Source organism: Anomalospiza imberbis, chromosome 3 (assembly GCF_031753505.1).
Source record: "Anomalospiza imberbis isolate Cuckoo-Finch-1a 21T00152 chromosome 3, ASM3175350v1, whole genome shotgun sequence".
Lineage (NCBI taxonomy): Eukaryota > Metazoa > Chordata > Aves > Passeriformes > Viduidae > Anomalospiza > Anomalospiza imberbis.
Genome location: NC_089683.1, coordinates 107,935,230 through 107,956,992, shown reverse-complemented (window position 1 = coordinate 107,956,992; position 21,763 = coordinate 107,935,230). Strand labels below are relative to the sequence as shown.

The 21,763-nt window shown below is 48.1% G+C and overlaps 1 protein-coding gene and 2 long non-coding RNA genes across 3 annotated transcripts in view; all 3 read left to right on the top strand.

Moving 5' to 3' along the window:
* LOC137471785 (uncharacterized) overlaps positions 1-21,659 on the top strand; it is a 29,648-nt gene extending 7,989 nt beyond the window's left edge. Inside the window, exons 2-3 of the long non-coding RNA XR_010997845.1 lie at positions 20,227-20,387; positions 21,041-21,659. This is a non-coding gene — a long non-coding RNA (uncharacterized lncRNA). The remainder of the gene's footprint in view (positions 1-20,226; positions 20,388-21,040) is intronic.
* Positions 1,537-12,972, top strand: LOC137471943 (TOG array regulator of axonemal microtubules protein 2-like). Its single transcript, XM_068186650.1, has 8 exons — positions 1,537-1,806; positions 3,331-3,483; positions 4,675-4,792; positions 5,761-5,864; positions 7,227-7,431; positions 8,550-8,766; positions 9,835-9,921; positions 12,737-12,972. Exons 1-8 carry the CDS (start codon positions 1,649-1,651, stop codon positions 12,970-12,972), a joined length of 1,278 nt encoding a protein of 425 aa, XP_068042751.1. The 5' UTR covers positions 1,537-1,648.
* Positions 17,920-19,273, top strand: LOC137469989 (uncharacterized). Its single transcript, XR_010996855.1, has 2 exons — positions 17,920-18,127; positions 19,169-19,273. It is a non-coding gene; the product is annotated as an uncharacterized lncRNA (long non-coding RNA).
* Positions 21,660-21,763: the final 104 nt, after the last annotated feature.

The following is a 21,763-nucleotide window of genomic DNA, read 5'->3' as shown; positions in this document are numbered from 1 at the left end:
CTTCTGCAGGTGTGGGGGGTCAGGATGACACCCAGGGGTGCCTGTGGGATCGGTCACCAGCCCTGTGCTGCAGCCCTGATGCCTCACAGACCTTCCTCTACCTGAGGGCCTGCACAACGCCCCAGCTGGGGGATGGAGTTGTTTGCAACTTTTAAATAACATGTTGCTGTAGTGGGGGTTGTTTTAGGTAGGGGCTTTTGGGAAAAGCCAGAGTTTCGACAGTTCTTGCCCAGGGGGGGAATCTTCTGGGACATCCTGCTGCTTTTTTGGGGAATGTGTGAGGTGCAGTGGAGTGAGTGACACACAGGCCTAGATTGAAGAGTGGAAACTCAGCTCCAGAGGGCCAGTGCAGACTCTCACTGCTGAACTGCCTGCTGGGGCTGACAAAGAAGGAAAATGCCTCAGTAACAGCCCAATGGGAGTGTGTCTCAGGGACAGGCAGGTGACAAGAAACAGCAGCATGGCCCGCTCTCACAGCTTCTAGGAAGCAGTGGCAGAGGGATTCCATGTGCCAGAGATTTCAGAAAGCCTGTCTTCTGAAGTCTCTGAAACCCCTCTCTTTGCCTCTTGGATTTGTGTATGCGATTGACAGCCACAGCATCCTGTGGCAACGCATTCCACGATTTCACTAAGTGCTCCTTGAAAAGCACCTCCCGTGGTTTGGATGAGCTGCCAGCCTGTCATTTCAGAGGGTGCTGCCTAGTTCTTGGATGGAGAGAAATAGCAAGCTTTCTGTTATTTGCCTTGCAGGGAGCTGAAGGAGAAGGGACTCTTCAACATCAAACAGCTGGCCGAGTCCCATTCAGCCGTCCTGCTTTCTAGACTTCGGGAAATTTGCATGGCAGTTGCCAGCGAGGTGAGAACATTGCTCTGAATTGTTCCCCTTACTTCATACATGGGGTGTAGAGTAGGTATGTGCTTCTTCATCCCCATGTGTGCTCAGGGTGCGTCTTCAGTTCTGGTTTTAGACCTTCTATTTCTAACGTCTGTCAGCTATCTGTAGGATCTGTGTGTACATGTAGCTCTATATCTGACACTTGTCTTTAAGTGAGGTGCCTTTATATTGCAATGTGCATATGCTGAGATGCTAATGACATTATTTAGCACAATCCCAATCTCTGCCCAAGCTGTAATTGAGCTCTGCAAATTAGCCTGCAGACCCGAGGCTGTGTTTTCTGTTTCCTGGCTGAGTGCTTCAACTGCTGGTGTTGCTTTCTGGAACAGAAGCACCTGACTCTTATCTTTTTGACTTGTGCCTTTATGATTTGAAAGCGGCCCTTGTTTTAATTTTCTAGTAAAAGGGCCTAAAATCAAAGCAGCGGACATTTTAGGAGTGTTAAGTAGAACACTTTAGTGAATTTTTTTTTTTTTTAGGCCTGCAATAAGCAGGTCTGAGGCCAGAAATTGGTGCCAGAGTAAGCGCTTTCTCTGATTGTGTTCTTGTGCTCTTATTGTGCTTTTATGTTCCTCTGGACGCAGCGGGATGTGTTGTCATTTGCTGGGACTTCTGTTGAAGGCAGCTGATTTCTTTTCAAGGTGATTCTTATGTTTCCCCTCATGACTTCCCCAGGTGACCAACCCGCGTTCCAAGGTGTCCTACTCGGCAATTGTCACTCTGGGAGAGTTCTTTGCGACCTTCAAGAAGGACATGGACTCTGAGGTGGATGAGGTTGCTCCAGTCCTTCTCCAGATGGTGTGGAACTCCCCAGAGTTTGTTCAGAAAGCAGCCAGTCAGACCCTGGGGATCATGGTGGAGAATGTGACTCCTGCACGAGCAATGACTGCTCTCATGGACAGGGGAGTCAAGTAGGTTCTTCCTCTTTCAGTGATATTCCTCACCTTCTAGCGTGTGGGAGGGGGAAGGCATGAGAGAGAGAATGGGAATGGTGGGAGAGAAGGCTCCTGTATCCTGCATCTTCTGTGAACTCAGGGACTTGATTCTCTGACCAACCTCATTTCTTCCCTCTTGTCACCTATTTCTGCCCTCCTGCAGCCTATTAGTTCTCAGAATCACAGAACTGTAGAATATGGGGAGTTGGAAGGGGCCCTTCAGGATCGCCAAGTCCAGCTCTCGGCTTTGCACAGAACAGCCCAAGGGTCACACCAAGTGCCTGAGATGGCTGTCCAAATGGTCATTCAGCTCTGCCAGGCTTGGTGCTGTGACCACTGCCCTGGGGAGCCTGTTCCAGTGCCCAAGCACCCTCTGGGTGAAAAGCCTTTTCCTGATATCCAGACTGAAGCTCCTCTGACTCAGCTTCCTGCTGCTTCCTGGACTTCTCTCAGTCTGTCAGATTTTCCTAGACGTGGTGAACAGTGGGGAAGTGAAAGTGCCTGCAAGGGCCAAGGATAGATCCTTGAGCTTTTGTGGGAAGAGGGACAAGTGCAATTGCAGCTGTGAGCGCTGTTGGATATTTCACAGCGCTAACCACAGAGGCCCTGGGAAAAACCATGTCTCCTCCTGATGCCATTAACCTGAGAAAGGCGGAGGGTGCTTGCTGGCGCGTGGAGCACATGGGGGAGAATGTGCTGGGTGTGGCACAGCCTGCACAGCAGGTGCAGCTCTTGCCAAAAGGAGTCTTGTGCCACTGTCCTGGCCTTAGAGCTCTACTTTCTATTCCAACTGATGTTTCATGTTAGCCTGGAGATGATGAATCACTTTACAGGCACCTTCACAGGCCGGCTGCCATGGGACAGCTGAAGGAAATCCTGCCTTAAAGGGTGGTGCTGGGCCTGATAGTTCCCAAGAGGCACTCTCTAGAACAGGACAACCTGGCTAAAATGCCTGCCACCCTTTCCTCAGCTTTGCAATAGGGAAAAACACTCGGATGTATCTGTTTCCAAGCCCGACAGAAGAAACCAGCTGCATTGCTGGATGTTCTGCACCTTCACAGCCCACAGCGTGTTTTCCCTGCATTTGTTTTTTTCCAGAGGTCTGCAGATTTGGGGGGAAATGGGTGGAAAGAGCCTCAATCCTGCTGCAGCTCTGTGTAGTGGGTGCCCTCTGATGGGTCAGCATGAATGGTTTTTAATGTGTAAAAAATTCATATGGGATCTATTTCTTTAATCTTTCTCAGAGAACATACTATGCACAAAATTGAGCATCAGATAGTGCAGGGAGACTGAATTCCTCCCTCTTCCTTGCAGGCAGCCCTGCTGTACAATGCTAGCTTTGTGTTTATCTGAGGACAGAAGCTTCTACAGGTTTTCTGAAGTTGCAGGGAGAACCCAGGCCTCCTTCCCCCAGTGAAGACAGGGAGCAGGCTCTGGCCATGGCCCGTGCTGCTGTTGCTCCTTCTGCCTGTGCCCCAGGGTTTGCTCTCTTCTTCCCAGGAGCTGCCACGCCCAGGTGCGGAAGTGTGCGGCCAAACTCCTCCTGTCCTTGATGGAGAGAATTGGAGTCACAAAGCTCGCAGACACACCCAGGGCTGAGAGGCTGGCACACGTGGCAGGAGTGCTTGCTCAGGACTGTCACCAGGACACAAGGTAATGATCTTCATTTCGCCTCCTAAAACAGGAAAACCCTTTCCTGTCTGGCTAGAAAGGTAAAACCACAAATGAGTGGAACTAAAGGAAGTAATAAGTGACCTCACTGTGTGGCTAAGGGGCATAGACTCGGAGAATATGCTGAGTTGGATTGGACCTGTCAGGGTCATCCAGTCCAGCTCCTGGCCGTATGCAGGGCACCCCAAGAGTCACTCCACGTGCCTGGGAGCATTGTCCAAACGCTTCTTGAGCTCAGTCAGCCTTGGTGCTGTGACCACTGCTTTGGGTGGCCTGGGGAAATGACTGGAGTGGATAACCTGAGGTTGGCCAGCAAAAAGGTGCATTGCCAACTTCCTGTGACTTGAAGGATCCTTTACTGAGACCAAAAGAGCTCCGATGAGCCAGTCAAACAGTTTTCTTTGGCCTTAGGTGCACAACCCAAAGCCAAAGTGTTGGCTAATGTTCATCACTGAAGGATCCCAAACATCTCTTTCTCATGAAGACTTTACTAGAAATATTTCAGGGGTTGTTAGCCAATGTATTCAGTCTTTCTAAACCCCTTCTGCAGATTTCTGCAATGCTGTCATCTGTGGCTCAGTGGCCTCCAAATTTCTTCTTGAAGAAAACTGTGGTTTGCTAGTGGCCAAATCAACCCAAACCACCAAAATCCCCTTACTTTGATGATGAAATTCCCATTAATAGCTGCCACGAACGCCAGAGCAACTAGCTGCCCCTGTGCATACCTATAGAATAGAAGAATCAACAGGATGCATGAGGAGTTTTGTCCTGGCTTCCCTGCCAGTTAAAGAAAGGCAAATTATTGTGCAATGGCAGCAAGACACTGCTAATAGGCTCTGACAGCAAAGCAGATGTGTTTTGCTTGTTCCCTGGGAACACCCGCAGTTTCAGAGTGAGATGGTATTTTTCTGTGGCCCCACATTCTTCTCTTCTCTCTTGTGTTCACCTGACAACACTCGGCAGTGACAAGTGGAGGGAAATCTCCCTCTTTGCTGAGTAGGTAATGCCTTCTCATGCAAGGATTGCACCTGACTGATTTTAAGGTATCAGCCTCTTCTGTTAACACTCTTCCTTTGTTCACTTTTTCATTCCCTTCCTTCCTGCCCTCCTTCCTGCCCTCCTTCCTCCCTTCCTCCCTTCCTTTCTCCCATCCTTCCTTCCATCCTTCCTTAGGCATTATGGACAGGAGATGGTGAAGATGTTGCTGAGTCACCAAAAATTTGAAATGCTTTTGGAACGCTCTCTTTCCATGCGTGACCTGGAAGATATCCTGAGAAGACTTAAGGTGAAAGTAAGTGCTTGGCAGGAGAAATGTCTTCTTTGTGCAAGTATTGCCACTGCTAATATGAAATCCAACATACCCAATCTGTCTTTATCTCATTCCTCTTCGGCTGAATCATTTTGCACCTGGGAATGAGCTCTAAATCCCCAGCCTGTTCATCTGCAGGCCACAAAGGAACTGATATTATTCAGGAAAAAGTGGGGCTTTGAAGATTTTGAATATCGGTCACAAAGAGGAAAGGGAAAAAGGAGAACATGGGTTTACATTTAAGAGTAAGGCCTCCACCATGCTCTCCCTGCTCTGCCCCCAGTCAAGCAATTAAGTGAGAATAGAAGTAACAGAGTCTGAAGATAACGGCGTCTTTGCAAAAGGCACCGGAAATAGTAGTACCAAGAAAATTTCCAAATACACAAAAGATATCCAAGTCAAGCCTAGTTGCTACAATTACTGTCTGTCTTTTGGGAATACTGCCCTGCACTCAAGCCCTGTGCAGCTGGAAGAAGCTTGGTGAATCCAGCAGCATCCAGCAAAAAATCCTTTGTTTGTTTGGAGGGGCATTTTACTTTTTTATTGAAAATATAGAAGGGAGTGTGCCTTTGTGCAGGCACAAGGAGAGTAAGTGTAGAACCAAATCAACTTCCAGCACGATGGGCCGACCCCCAAAGAGACCAATTTTTTCTGCTGCTTCCTTTAAGAACACTCACTGCCTACCAGTTTGCATTATTCCCATTTATGCTCAAGATTAAAGAATTTGGGATTTTAGACTGCTGCTCAGTATGGTAGCACCCATAACCTGCCTAGGGCTATTGAAAACAAAGAGTTGGCATCACTGAATCTCTGGTCTGTTTCCTTCTGTAAGTTAAGAAATGTTTCCCTAAGCCTTGATAGCAGTGATCCTGGTTCCAACTGCTGCTTGAAAATGGGAATTTCCTATTTTATATTCTAAAGATTGATGGGGTTTCTCCATGTCTTTGTAGGGGATGGAAAACCAGAAGGGCGAATGCCCAGCTGTCAAGGAGCCGGTGGAGAAGAGCAACGATGGCTCGAAGAAGCCCCAGGCCACACTGCCTTCTAGCAAACGGTACGGAGCACTTTTGTGAGATGTGACCAAGCACATGACAAGCTTTACATGCCTCTTCCTCAGGAAAATCTTTCTGGCAGAGATGCCCAGGCCCACAGATTGTTTTCTTTCCCTACAAATGCTCTAGAATAGAAAATGTCCACTTCTGCATTACACTGAACACAACTTCCCTGGAGGGCTTTCCATATAAATGGAGAGACAAAAGGACACCCATTAGTTGCCGCTTAGATGATACAGTGCTGTGGCAAGGGCAGCGTTGTGGAGGCTAGGAGAGGGCCCAGTTTCTGCCGCCTGATTTGGGACAAGTAAATTCAACCAGGGTTTTTTTCCATCTGAGTGGAGTCTTTTTCAGATGGGTGTTTTGATGAGAAGTCCCAGTCTAGAAGCAAGATGCCATTCCACAAAGATGCAGTTCTCATCCATGTGGTTTGGCCTGGCAGAATCATGGTTTTCTTACCCTCAAACAGTACCAAGTTTGAGTAGTAAGTAGCAAGGCAGTTCCTGAGCAACTGTGGTCAACAGGTGTCTCAAGATGGACTTTTTGTCTTGATATTCCTGTTCTTTATATACGTTGCTTGATGGACAGCACGTTTGGTTGATTTCCTCCTGTACTGCAATCAGCATTTAAGACAGGAATTTGGTCCTTGCTGTCTCTTCATGCCCATGGCAGAGCTACTTGCTCCTCTTATAACAGAGAGGGTTTTTTTAGCTCTGTCATGCTCAGTGGTGTCAGGAAAATGACCGCGTGCCCCAGTAGCATGGCTAGCATCTTCCCATGCTCATGGAAGAGACAGGTTGATCCAGGAGAATTGTTCCCAGTGGGTTCGTTAAGCTGTGGATCAAGTCTCTAGGGAAGCAAATGAAATGTGAGCATTGTTCTGGGATGTCTGGCTTCTGTTTTTATCTCTGTTACTGATTTTCTGGACCCTTCAGATATGTCCCTGTTCATCCGTTCAGATGCATCTGAGCTGCTTTTCCAGATTGTCATGCCTGGTCATGGAGACACTTCTCCAGAGTGATCAGTCTCCTTATTAGAAGACAGAAACGTCCCATATGAGGAGGCATTTAAACCTGGAAGTAGTGTCTCTCTTTCCCCACAAAGCACTGTGACCAGTGTGCCTTGGAAGCCACCTGAAGATAGATCAGATGCATCTCATCCTTGGTTTCCCTGAGTGAGCACTGGGAGAATGTTACTTGCAGGTTGCCTCCCATAATGATTGTCACAAGGTCCACGTTGTTCTTCAGATCCTCATGATTTTCTAGCTTGAAATCACATCATTAGGATAGCTCCTCCAGATATTTTGCTCACAATTAACTGAAGGTATTGTCACCAACAGGTCCTAATTTGGTTTTGTTTTCCAGAGTGAAGTCTACCTCTGATGGATGCCTCCTACACCGTGCAAAAGCCCAGGTCACGTTACCTCCAGCTGTGGAAGAAATGGAGCCGCTCCAGAAGCTTTACAATCTCCTGCAAGCCAAGGGGTTTCAGACACGGATGGAAGGAGTGGCACTCCTCCTAGACCTGTGCAAAAACAGCCCCCAGCTCATCTCCACTAACATTGTCGAAGTATGTAGGCTATCTTCACTGTTCCTTTCCTTTAGCTCCTTTCCTAAGCCCGTAGAAGTAAAGGTAATTCAGTGTGGCTAGGTACAACATCCTGGCTGTTTGGGACAGGCTGGTCTCTCTTACCCAGACAAATTTAATTCAGTTCCAGGCTTCAGGACAAGTTGTTTCAGTCAACTTGTATTTGCCTGGCACGTGCCTATTGATGCTGTCCATCAGAGGATGACAGAATTTTCTGCTGTTGTAACTGCTACTGTCTCCTACTCCTAGTTGGGTTAACTGAAGAGAATCCAGGAACTGAAAGAATTGGGTTGGGTTGGTTTAAACCCAGGGAGTTTTAAAGAATACTTCTGTAAACTACATCTCGTCTTGCACAGGCACAACTCTGGCTACTGATTTCCATCCTCGTCCCTATTCCTCTATGTAAAGACAGTGCTCCCCCTTTTTGGGGAGCCTTTTTTCCTCTTTGGAAAAGGAAGAAAACAGCTAAGGACGCATCTCTGCCTTCTCCTCCCAGTAGCTGCTTTTTCCAGAAAAAGCTGTCTGATGATGTGGCTGACGAGGGACGCAACTTGCTCTAATGAGAGCTGTAGAGCACATTACATTTCAGAAGTGCACCTGTTAGTCAGAGAAATGGTCTGGATCCTGGAAGAGTTGATCAGAGCCCTGCACTTCTGCAGACACAGGCTCTGAGACCAAAAAAAATAAAACTTAGATCTCCTCCAGCCATAGTTTTGGCAAAAGCCTCATTGCCCTCAGTACTTGAGGCAACTGTATAGAAAAATGGGCATTGTAAATATCTGCTTCCATACTTGTTAAGCATAGGTAGCCTTTTGCATTAATAAATGGAATTGATTTAATGATTTATAGATGGAGAGAAATACCATAGGAACTATTCTGTCCCCATCCAAACCTCCTAAAACCGGAAGAAAATCTTTCAAGCAGCATGAGGTTGCACAACCATTCCAGTGAGAGTTCCACAGGAAAACAGTGAAATTGTGCACCCAAGTGCTGACCTGAGAGACAGGATCCCTTTCATCTCTTACACTACTGAGTGCTACATCCACTCTTCAAACAAGGACATTTTATTCCAGCTTTCATGTTGCTTGTTCTCTTCACAGATTTTTGATTATTTTGTCCTGAGAATATCTGACAGCCACAAGAAAGTCAAGCAGAAGGCGCTGGACGTGCTGGCAGAAATCATAGGCCTCCTGGAAGAGTCCCTGAACCCGGTGATCATCCGTTTGGTGGAAGGAATAACAAAGAACCTGAACTCAAAGGATCCTGGGGTTCATGCTGCAGCTGTGAAAGCACTGGAAGGATCCATCGCTCATTTAGGTGAGGCTGAGCCCTGGCATGATGTCTCCTCAAGTGTGTCTCTGTCTCTGCGACACAAGAGAACGCTGAGAGCCTTGATAGCTGCTGTTACCTGTGGAAGGCTCCAGCCGACACCCACCAGAAGCTGTGGAGGTGCAGTCCTTATGCACCAGTCTCCCAAAAGGCTTGAATGTGATCAGCAATTCCCAAAATTCCCAGGAGCCATGGGCTCTGTGCTACTTGTGTGAAGAGCAAGTCCCCGACTACAGCTTTGCTAGAATTCAGAGGCACCTGGGTTTGGGAGTTTGCTTGGGCCCCGTTTGACTTCCCAAAAGAACAGCTTTGCTGTTGGCATGAAGGGGACACTGGCCCATCAGAGCTTCTGCAGAGCAGCCACCTGGAAAGCTCTACATTATAGTCATTAGCTGCCTATTTTCCATCTTTCTTCTTTGTCTTCTTTTTTCAAAGGGGAACTTATCATTCACCAAGTTCATTTCTTTATGACAAGCAGGTCTAGATCCAGCTGTCAATGATGCCTTGTTCCACATGTTGTTTTGCCTGGGGCAAGATTGCTCTAGCAAATAACTACGTGGGCAGGGGCTGCTCTAAATTCCTTTGCCACACAGATTTATGTCAGCTCTGAAAATGCCTGAAAAATGGAGTGTTGAAGAGACAGGTCTCCAAGGGGAGTTCCCAATTTCTCCTCCTCAGCTGCTCTGTGAACTGATGAACTGCCTGACTCAGTGCCTTTCTGTGTCCCAAGTATGGGTTTCTTCCTTTTGGCTCTGAGATGCAAAACCTTTTCACTGCTTACATGTGACTGAACTCTTGAGATCCCTGATGTGAATTGTTTCAACAAAGCTCCTGGTACAGCAGACAAGTTAAGATTTACAAATGTGAAAGGAGAGGGTTTCTTTTGGAATTTAAAACCCCTGCCAAGTAGGCTGGAAGGAAAGATGAAAAGGATTCAAAAATCAGCAGAAATTTACTTTCTTTTCTAAAATGGGGTTGCCCCTGCCCTTTGCCTCCTCACTGTCCTTTCTCCTATGACCTCAGACAAGTGAGCAGAAACATGTGTTTCACTTGTAGATAAAGTATCACTGATGAAAGAGTTCAGCCACCAATGGAGTCAACTGAGCGGCCAAGCTCTGCTGGATGTCGCAGAGAGTATCACAGGTATGGCCTCCCCTTCTAAGCCAAGAGGTCTTTACCAGGGAATATTTACAGGGAATGCCTGGGAATAGGCAGTAGAGTAGCTCCTCCAAATCAGGAGGTGCTGAGCTTGTCTCTCCTGCCCAATAGCCAGGGCAGGTGTATTTGGCAGGTTTTCCCGGGCTGCTGTAGAGCTGTGCAGCATCTGAGATGGGGGCAGCGCTCGGCCTTAGGGCTGAGCTCTCACAGGGGCATCTCAGAACCCACCTCCAGGAACGGGAGGGCTAAAAATACCCGAGCTGGTTTCTCTCTTGGCAGCTCAGGGACATCTGTGATCCTTAAGGAAAATGGTGGCAGATGCTGTTTCAAGGAATCAGTTTGTTTTGTCATCACAGACTCTTGCTTTTCCCTTGGAAAGTTTTGAGGCTGAACCATGCAGAGCCTGGGGGTCACCGCTTAGGTCAAAAACTCAACACACGTCCTAAAGGCACGGATTTAATGCAAGGGAGCCTTTGGGAGCAGAGGGGCAGAAGCAGAATGCTGAGGCTGCCTGCCTGTGCTGTCCAAGTGGCATTGGACTGAGCATTTCAGGGTGTGCAAACAGTGTCTTCCTGTGTCAGCACTGTCCAAAATGCCACAAATGCAGCTGATAATTGATTCCTCAGAGGAGCTTGCAATGTCAGCTGTAGTCAAGGAATAGAAAAATGATAATCTCAATATACAGGAGAGAAGACGATTGATAGCCTTGCTTTAACTGAGGCTAAACCCATTGCTAATTATGTCATCATCTTGAAATGCAGGGTGTAATACACTTTGTGTCTTCCTTATGAATCTGAAAAGGGCATGTTCAGCCATTGGGAATGTCAGAGGCTCTTTAAAACCACCACAAAGGAGCATTTGAATAAAGTAGATCTCTAGGAATAGGGAATTTAGTTTTGCAGTTATTTTGATCTCTTTTTCAAAGAAAGGAATCAACATAAATGAAGACTGCTTTAGAAAGTGCAAATGTCCTCTCTGAGATTTAGTGGGAACAGACAGCTCTTTCTCTTCTCAAGTTCCACAGTGACCAATGTCTTTAATTGCATTTAAACTCATATGAGCTCCCATTTTGAAATGAGTACCGTAAACCCTTTCCTGCTTAGCAGAATTGGTTTTGGGTACTTTCAGGAGCTGTTTCAATATTGAATTGTTGCATTAAGGTGCAGGTGGATTAACAGCATAGAGAAAATGAAGTCTCTTCCAGCAGAGAATGATAAATGGCTACTACATAACATTTTGGCTGACCAGAAAATAAGAATGATCTCCAGAGCATTTCAGGTTTTGATCTCTCAGCCAAATCTGCCATGCAAGGAGCCTGTTGGTAGTAAATTTTTGTCTGTGTTGCATATAGTTCAGTTCAGAAAATGAGCAGAGAGAAGATTTCAGAGAAAATGTGAGAAAACACTTGTGTTTCGGTTAAATTTAAGTCCCCTGTGTAGCATTTGTCTTTCTCTGTGCCCCTATTTCAGTGCACATTGTAAGAAAACATGCCATTAACATTGGGAGGGGAAATGCCATTAAAACGTGAAGATACCCAAAAGCCATGGCAGTGGGGTCTGGGTAATTATCTAAGACACACTGAAGTTTGAAACAGCTCTGTGTTGGAAGCCACAAAAGCATTCTGCCAAAGACACCAGGGAGTCCCCGATGTTTCTAATCCAGCTGTCGAGCAGCAGCCATCTCTGGTGGGCTGGAGTTTTGAAGTGTGTTCTAATAGTGCCCTTGGCTGTGTGCCACTGAGCAAAGGGAAGACTCAGATTAGACTTTTGGCACTTGACATCAAAGTTACAAACATGGAATCATCCCTTTTGTTAGAAATCTCTGAATTGCCGCTCTAGGGTGCATTTCCAAATCTTCAGCGTGGGTTTAGGCAACTTCTTAATGGAAATAAAAGGCAATTTGACATTTCAGGCATTGTTCATGCAGAAACCGATTATGAAATGATTTAGTAAAGGTATGAAGTCTGCCACAGGTACAAGGCTCTGGTTGGAGAAATTAGTCCTGAGGGGTTGCTGGTTCTGTTTCAAGGATGATCAGCTGCTTTGTCTCTTTCTGGATCATGGGGCTGTGTGTGTTATTTCACTGATCTTAGCCAGAGAGGCTTCCTGCGACGGTGCGTTCTTATCCCCCGGTCCCGGGCAGCAGGGCTGTCCGGCTAGTGCGCTGCTTCTGGGCTGGACCGGGGCCGCCGCGTGTGCGCGGAGCTCTAGGGTTGTGCCTCCGCGTGGGTCTGCCACGCCGTAGCCAGACGCTGAGATGAGACAAAGGGTGAGGGAAGATGGCACACCCTGCTCACGTGGTGGAGAACTCTCTATTCCTGCATGGCTGCAGTGGTGGATTACGCAGCTGTTCCCAAGCCAGCATGGGAAGAAATGGCATAGGGGCACTGGGAGCAGGGGGTTAAATAGGGGGCGGGCCGACAGGGGCGGAAGCCCCCCTCGCCTAATGGGGACAGACAACAGGGGAGTGACGTGGAACACGACCACCTATGGGAACATAACAGGGGTGTGTACAGGGTTCTGGGACAAATGGGATTGCAGAGGTGGCGTGATTGCTACAGAGCTTTCTGAGGGCAAGGGGAGTGGTTACAAGATTGACATGACCGAGCTCCTGTGATACAGCTTGGAGCAAACCATTATGAGGGGGAAATAGGGGTACATAGAACCGGTCTAACTAACATTTATTAAATTCCCTAACTGTACCAACTCGGGATGCAACAACTTCCAAGAAGCAAAACTAGAGGTGGGTCCTTGTTTGCATTGAGGTTGGTGAGTAAGAAGCTGTGTCTCTCTCCCGGCAGAGCTTGTGGAATGGGTTTATGCCAGGAGCCCTGAAGTCGTCCAGCGCTACGCCCTGCCCGTGCTCTGGTCCTTCCTGGAGAACAAGGCGCTGCCTGTCCGAAGCGCCAACGTCCGCACGGTGGTCACCAGGCTTGCCTATGCCCTCTGTGAGGTGATGGGCACCAAGCTGAAGAAGTGTGCAGCCAGCAAGCCTCCACACGTGCAGGAGAACCTCTCAAACCTTTTGGGATGGTGAAGATTTGATGTTCTCCAGAAAGCTGACCAAGTGCTTAGTTGGACACCTCCGGATTTGACTTAGCTGTGCCAAAGATGACGAAACACTAGGCAAGGGTGTGCATCTGCCCCCGCTCTTTCCATCGCCCTTCCTAGTCATGGCATGGAGGGCCTGAAGCAACTCCAGACTGAGGACAAGGTGAAGGCCAAGCATGGCTCAGCCTCACACTGAGGTGAGGGGGGAGCTGGGCCAATCTCTGGTGGGAGGAGGGGTCTGGTGCCAGCCTGGAGAGCCTGTGCACATTGCCAGGGAACAGTTGTGCCCTGCTTGTGCCCCCTGCAATGAATTGTGCTGCTCCCAGTTCCCCTGTGGAGCTGTAGGGATGCTCAGCTGTGGGGCAGGGAGAGGAGCAGGAGGGTCCAAGTGCAGCTGAGCCATTCCTGGAAGGCACAGGGCTCTGGGCTCCCTGCTGTCCCAGGACAGCCCAGAGGGCCAGGCTGTTCCTGTGGTAGCTCTGTGGAAGTGGGTCAGGGTTTTCCCCGTGGGCTGCCTCAAGGGGCTGCCAGCAGGAGCATGTTGCCCTGTGCAGCTGTTTAGAAGTTGGCAGGAAATGTGTCCCATGAAATATGGAGCTTCAGATGCTTTAGGTTTGCATTGCAGTCTTAGTTACACTTGGTCTTTCCACTTTGCAGATAGGGCTGGCTACAGTCTTACCAAGAAGATTTCTCTGGACACTTCTGATGTTCCCTTACCCATGAAGTCCTTGCCTCCAGTCCAGAAGAGCTCTCTTGCCTCCAAGCTCAGGAAGAAGCTACCGACTGTCTGAAGAATGTTTCAAGAATAGGATTTATAGAATTTTTAGAATTCTAAAGAGTTTTATAGAATATTTTTAGAATAGTTACAGATGTACATACGTTCTCATCGTTTTGAATAAATGTGCTTTGATTATATCTTTAAATTTTGATGACATCTTTTTAATTGGATATATTTTATTTTTGATGATTTTTAGAAAAATGAAATCAATTAAAATAAACCAAAAGGAGAATGTGAGACCAGGACCTGCTAGCCTGGAGGTTATGGGAGTGCAGCTCACTCGATGTGCCAGTGTCTCACCACATCCTTTCCTTGCTGGGCATCTCCTCTTATTCTTTTGCCATGTTTTCTTTGTGTCATTTGTGCTGCTCTTTGCTACTTGGTATTACAATGGGGCCACCAGTGACATGTTTGGGGGACAATGGACCCAAAAGATCCTGTACAGTCAAAAGTTTTCTACCAAGATGTATTCTGTGCTCACCAAAGGCCTGAGCAAAGAAATCAAGAGGAGTGTGCCCAAGTGCCAAAGCTTTGCTCCTTTGCAGCCTCACACAGATCTGGCTCACGGGTGTTTTCAATCACAATTTCATAGGTAAGAAGAGGACGTGGGAAAAGATGCCCTGCTTTGGAGACATCATCTGTATGCATATTTACCCAGGACAGCAGTCCAACTGTGTTGTTTGCAACTTGTTTGCAGAAGGATGATTGGACTCTGAGGCCAATAACAAGTGACAAGGGTTCCTCAGATCTATTTACTCCTTAGTCTTGGTGCCATTCAGCCCAGAGCTATGGGATAATACTGTGGTGCATCCCATACACATTCTGCCTCCAAGAAAAAGCTTGGCTTGGCTTATTAGAGTGATAAAGAGAAGAGTAAAAAACTGGACAGTTAGACTCATCACTTTGGAATGAGTCTCCTGCTTTTCCGTGTCAACCCTGTGCCTCATGCTTCCAAGGCTTGTTATAAACAAGTCTCTGAGATTGCTTAAAAATTCTCCAGCAAGGTTCAGTAAAAGCCAGATTGAATATTGAGCAACAGCTACACAAAATTCAATGGCAGCATTCACACTATTACTTACTAGTTGCTTAAGGCACAACAAGGGAAAAAAAGCAACAAACAAAATGCAATCAAACGAGAAATATACTGTGAACTATCTGTGTGTGTGTATGTGTGTGTGGGTGTGAGAGTGTGTTTAGGTGGGTTTGAGAAGGGGACAGAAAGCAGAAGGATAAAAGGGAATAAGGCCCAAAAGCTTAACAGCAGTCAAGCTTAACAGTAGTTAAACTGGAGCCTCCAGGAGTGGGGCTAACGGCCCAGGATGCATTGTTGATGGGTCATCCTGCCAGTGCAGCAAACCTGAGAGCTAGCTGCTGGCTCTGAGAGGCCCCACTCAGAGGGAGGCTGCTGCTGGCAGCTGCTGTGGTCCAGGAGAGCTCCAAGGGCCTCCTTTTGGAGCGCTGTTTATGGGCCACAAGAGAGTGGGCCTCAGTCGTAAAATGCTCCATCATGGCCGCACCCTGGGTCAGCAGCCTGTCTTTGAAAGTGGGAGAAGAAGGATGTCATGCCACTCGGACAACAAAAAAGTGGTTTCCAGGGCTGTTCACCGAAACCCCCGGAGCTCGTTAGACAGCACAAGTTCCTGGGAGCGCTCAGTGTTTCCGAAAAGCTCAAGAGGAGCTGGGTCCAGGGACTGTTCAGCAAGGCCGAGGCCTGGCAAGCGTTTCTTAGATCACCGTGTGGCCTGACAAGTCTGGGGGGATTCACCACCACAATCTGAAGCATTGAGTTTTGATGTAGGGTAAAAAGCCATGGCCCAGTGGAAGTGGGTCATGTCCTCAGGCCTGTGGGAGAATCACAAGGCAGATCCTTGTGCTACTGATTCCATCTCTCCCCTCTTTTCTAAGTTCTTGGTGGCAAGGTCACTTAGGTTAGACACACAGCTCTCAAGCAGTGCTCCTCTTTTTCTGCACAATGCATGAAAGTGAGGATTGTGTCACTTCAAAAAATTGTGTCCTGTTATGGTTTAACTGACTGTTTGGAAGACTTTCTGGAGCAGCAAATTTGCTTCCTCAAATAGTTACTGTGCATGGCATGGAGCACAGAGGAAAGATTTATTGTTAAAAGCAGCACCCAGGCAATGCTCTTTTGATAAGTGCTGCCCTGAGCTTTCCTTAGGAAGATCTGAAAGATTCAACGTCACTAGCAAAAGCTCCTGCAATGGCTGCTGGCCAGCAGAGGAAGGTTTTCAGCTGTGAAACAAGTGTTGCCACAAGCAGCAGCTTACCCAGGGCAGCAAATCAAGAGCTGGGAAGGTGCTGATCTGAAGGCCAAACCTCCTTAGCTCTTCCTAAAAGACCTTGAACAGCTCCTCATTCCAATGAGGTGCAGTGCTGGATACCACAGCTCTAAGTGAGGACTGGACACAAGTTTGCTCCCACTCAATACTGCGATGGTTTCTGCAGGAGCTCTGGGCTCCTGTGCGTGCCGGACACAATGAGGAGAGAAGGAGCCAAGTGCACTGACACACATTGGCCTTGATCATAACCTGGCCTTGACCAAACACACTGAAAGGTTTCCCCTTTGGCCCGTGTCTTGAAACATCAGGTCTACTGTTTGATGACTCGGGTTGGTTTGGTGTCAAGGAATTTCCCTCAGAAATACTAGGTTTGTCTTCCTCTGTGCCATCCCTTCAGCAGCCTTGGGGATGTTCCTGTGTGAAGCCATCTGTCTCACACAGTTTGAGACAACTTACAACAGGACAATCTGCAATAAGTCATCTCCTCTAAAGTGTTCCAACAATCCCTTTCCAGCAATAGGAAATGAATACTAATAGATGAAAGTGGAAAAAAACCCAACAGTTTATTATCAAGCAGAATGCCTGAAAAGCAAGAAAAAAACCCCAGTAATTCTAGCTTTCCAACGGTCAGACCTCACTGTCCCCCCACCGGAACAAAGACCCAAAATGCCGGAGGAAAATCCCCCCATGACACGCTTTACAAGGTGGTGCCGGGTTCTCTCTTGGGAAGAACAGGAGCTATCACGGAGTAGTTCCAGCAGCAGATGAAAGTGTGGTGGCTCATCCGGCATCGACTTTCTCCCAGTGACAGAGCTCCATGGAACTGTCCCTGCAGGTGAAGCAGGGACAGTGTCTTTTCTCCCTGGCGTGACCTTGGAGCCTGTCCCTGGGGACAGGGAAACACTCGGAGTATACTTCTGAATTTTCAGGGGCAGTCAAATTGAGAATTGTCTTGAGGCATGTGCTGTAATGTTGGGTTTGAGTGTGTCTGCAGGAAAGAAAGCAGGAATAAACCCCTGCCCCAAGGAAGGAGAACTTTGCATGGCCAATTCACACCCTACAAAAACACTGATCATATCAGCGTTATGATATGGGGACATCTAATGCAGGGTGCAAAGCTTCTTTGAATGGATGGGCGAGATGAGACTTGAAGAAATAAGTTTGTGCATAGAGAGAAAGGGATCAGACCCACGAGTCCCATGGCTCAGGCTTAGTTCTGCCAAATCAAGCAGGATTAGATTTGTCTGCTCTGTTGGAGAGGATTTTAGAATGACCCATCCTTTGCTTTTATTCCATTAAGAAAATTTTGAATTGTCAACAACTGCCAAGATCAGAAATGTTTTGAGGCAGATCGTGTTTATGTTGGGTTTGGGTGTATCTGCAATAAAGCAAGCAGGGAATGAACCACTGGAACAATGAAGCAGAGCAAAAGTGGAATGTTTGGATGGTCAATTTGCTCCCTACAGCTCTCGGCCAGCTGAATTCGGGGGTCTTCTTTGGGGATAGTGCAAAGCTTCTGTTATTTAAACTGCCTGGTGCCATGGTTTGTGTCCCACCACTTAGTTTGATGTGAAGAGAAATAAACAAAATCCCTCAGCAACAAGCTGCAACCCAGAACCGAGTGGGAATTACAGAAAAAAAGGCCATTGAAGAGTAGCTTAGGAAAGGGTCTACTTCCTAGACAGTGTGAAACCCTCAGGCCTGGGCTGGCTGGGCTTAAGGCTGGCTGCCTTTGGGAAGTGAAAGGGATGGAGTTGGGGTGGGGTTTTGCAGCCATGGAAACGAGAGAACCACAGGTTATTGCATCACAAAGGGGCAGCTAACGCTGGGGTTGTGACGGTTGTGGTTGACACGGCCAGAGTGGCAGGAGACGCGTCTGGCTCTGCCTCTCTGTGCCGAGCGCTGGCGATTGGAGTCCCCAACCTTGCTCTAAGGCTGGGTACCAAGCTCCTGTCGCTGTCTACGCTGAGAGTGATCCCAAATTCAAACCCAGATACTTCTGCGAGGCAGAAGCACGGGTTCGAAGATGGATTTTGCCAGAAAAGGAAAGACCTCTGAAGGAAAAGGTGAGGAGAGAAAGGAGCTGAAAGGCTGAAGCCAAATGGAAAAAAATCCCACAAGATTTTGGGGAAAACTGGTCCATGGTGGCCAGTGCTGTCTCTGTGTCAAAGTAGGTGGCAGGACAGATGATCCTGCAAAGATGCCCACGGCATCACAGAATTCTACTATTAGTTTACTTTGCTTTCTCCTTTTTGACAGTAGCCAAATCACTCATACTGTCAGCCAGGACAGGGACTGTGGCCACAGCCTGCTTGCTGAGCGGTCTTTGTGGTTGGCAGAACTAGAAGTCACAGCTGTGTGGGTCTTTCCTGGGGATTCCCAGAAGGCCAGCATTAAGAAGGAATCTTTTTAACCCTCTTATCATTGGAGCCTTCCACCATTCCCTTCAGACTTGCTAACTCAATAGTGTTGAGAGGAATTAAACCCAGGCTAGTTCCATGAAAAGGAAAACCAAAGAAATTTCCTCTGTAATTAAAAATTATTCCCCTCGAGTGGCACACCCATTAGATGTGTTGATGATAAAGGTGGGAGTTCACCTAACTCACTTCTTCCCTTCTAGGCATGGATCAGCCTCACACAGAGGTGAGGGGGGAGCTGGGCCCAGGCCAATCTCTGGTGGGAGGAGGGGTCTGGTGCCAGGCTGGCGAACCTGTGCACATTCCCAGGGAGAGGTTGTGCCCAGCATGTGCCCCCTGCAATGAGCTCTGCTGCTCTCAGTTCCCCTATGGAGCTGTAGGGCTGCTCAGCTGTGGGGCAGGGAGAGGAGCAGGAGGGTGCATGTGCAGCTGAGCCATTCCTGGAAGGCACAGGGCTCTGGGCTCCCTGCTGTCCCAGGACAGCCAGAGGCCAGGCTGTTCCTGTGGTAGCTCTGTGGAAGTGAGTCAGGGTTTTCCCCGTGGCCTGCCCCAAGTGTCTGCCAGCAGGAGCATGTTTCCCTGTGCAACTGTTTCCAACTTTCCAGGAAATGTGTCCCATGAAACATGTAGCTTAAGCTGCTTTAGGGTTCCATTGCGGCCTCTGTTACGTTTTGTGTCTCCGCTTTGCAGGCCTGACTGGCTATCCCCTTGCCAAGAGGTTTTCCCATGCAAATCCCTCTATGCTCCTTCCCTCCAAGCCGTTGCCTCCCATCCAGAAGGGCTCTCCTTCCACCATGCCAAACCAAACGTGCAGCAGAGAGCAGGAGAATGGGAAAAATGGCAGCAGCTGTGATGAGTACACGGTGAAAATACAGGAGCTGAGAACAGAGGGAAAAGGACATAAGGTAAGGAGACCAAGAAAAATCCTTTGCGGTAAACTTTCACATTATGTGCTGTAGACAGAGCTCTGAGACCTTTTCCATGCCAGGAAATTGAAGTACACTGAAATTCAAACAGGTCCAGATTTGGCTCTTTTGCTTTGCCAGAAATGATGGGATATGAGGGAAGGGCCTGCATCTGCCCACGCTGCCTCCACCCCCCTTGCTGGCCATGGCATGGGGGCCCTGGAGGAACTTAAGCAGGCAGAGCTCTTCCAAAGAGCAGCAGGGCAGGGAGCTCTGCTGAACTTCCTAAATGCCAGTGAGCCTGAGATGATGGATGTGTGGGAGCTGGAGAGCAGCGAGCATCCCGAGAGCTCAGCAGCATTTGGGCTCAAAGGCTGCTGGGGAACTGTAGGAGGGAAGGGCAGCAGCAGAAGAAAGGAGGGGCTTGAGGAAAGCAGGTTTTGATATCCTGCAGAATGGCTTTGTGGGAATTGGCTGGAGATCCGCCCTGGTGGTTAGGCATTTAGGGGCAGGGAGAGAATTGTATTCTGAACGCACTCCTCTGCCATCCAAAAGGCCAGTGGAGGCAGTGGCAACCCAGAACATTTTGATGCCCAACATGTGGATGCCTGCAGGGAATACAGCCACACTTACAGAAAACTGAGCATGAGGGGAGATGTGGCAAATCTGGGATGTGGTCTATCCCTCATCACCTCCCTTTCCATTCCCCATCCTGGTCCAAGCTCCACCATCAGTTTGACTTTCCCTGCCAGGTCCCAGTTGAGGGCATATCTAAATGTCTTGAGGCAAGAATGGGGACAAGGCTGGATGCTTGATCCAAGCACTTTGTTCTGCTCTTTCCAGGCTTCCTTGCTGTATTCCATCGGTGGGGATATGAAGAAGGGGTCATTGGGACTGCCTTTGATCCCCCCTATACTCAAGGCAGGAAGTCCTTCTCTTGGCAGTGCTGCGGGGACCCTGCCAAGCTCTCTGCAGCTGGATTTCCAGGAGTCCCAGCAAATGAGGTAAGCCAAGGTGTCTGCTGCTCCAGTGTGCTGTTCACCTCACTCTTCCCATCTCGTGTGTTATTTTGCAGTCAGCTCTCTCCTGTATTTAGGCGGACCCCTCTGTATTCAAAATTTTGCCCACCTCTAATGATGTAGCGTAATGTCAATACCCGAGGGCTTTTGATCTGATCCTTATTCTTGAGAAAACAAGGAGGTGTAATAGTCTAAGGAGACCGCAGTGCTCTGAACACATGTAGCACAAAGCTGTCACCAGGGTAAGGCACGAGCAGGCAAAGTCAATCTCCGACAGCAGTACAAAAGTAGCTGCCCTGCATACAGACTCGTGTCTCAGCTCAGCAGCTCTTGCAGCTTCAGAGAGGCTGGAGGAGCCACTTGGCTCCAAAAGGAGAGGCAGCAGAGTTTGGGAGTTGTGATGCAAGTTGAAGAATGACTGCTGTTTTTCAGCCAGAGTTGGCCAACTCTGTGTGACAGCAGCAACAGAAAGCCTAAGGACAGTTAATCAGCTTTGCATTTTGTTGGGTTTGTGTGTTGCATTTCCTCCTTCATCAGAGTGACCATGCTAGGCAGATTTGCCTTCTTTCATGCAACACCCATTCCCTCCCTCCTCTTTCTACCTCCTCATGTGTTCTTTTGTGCTCCATTTTCTCAAGGCCAAGATCCAGCAGCAGAAGCAAAGACAAGAACACAGAAGATGCAGGTAGGTACAGGAGATGTCTGTCCTAAAATGACTGTTGTAATCTGGACTCAGAGGTGACATTTGGAAAGCTTGGTTAAAGCCCACGCTTTTCAAAATTTCTTTAAATTAATTTCAATTCCTTGATGGGCTCAGCGGACTCTCCCGCAGCCCACTCACTGGGAGTGTGCTCTGGTGGTGCAGTGAAAATTCTTCCATTTTGCAGGCAAGAACAGGTTCATTTTTTCCAAGTCTTTCCGGCCATGTCCCTCTTCGCTGCTTCCCACCAAGCCGTTGCCTCCCATCCGGAAGAGCTCTACTGCTTCTAACACAAATGAAATGTACAGCGTGGAGAAAGAGAACAAGAAAAATGTCACTGGCTATGATGATGAGAGTAGAAAACACCAAGAGCAGAGATCAGAAGGAAAAAGTTATGAGGTAAGAAGGCCAAGCTAAGACCTGTGTAGTAGATTTTCAGTTTATTTGCTGTAGGCTGAGCTTGGAGACCTTTTCCTGTGGTGTGATCCTAGGGAAGCAGCTGAGTTGAGGAAAAGCTCAGCTGGACACTGCCCTTCACACTGTCTTTGCAATGGATGTGTAGTGCAGACTTCACATCCCCAGCGTAGATCAATAGCAGGAGAGGTCCTTGAATGGTTTCTGGGCCCTGTCGTGGTTCCTCTTCAGTCTTATGGCTGAGAAA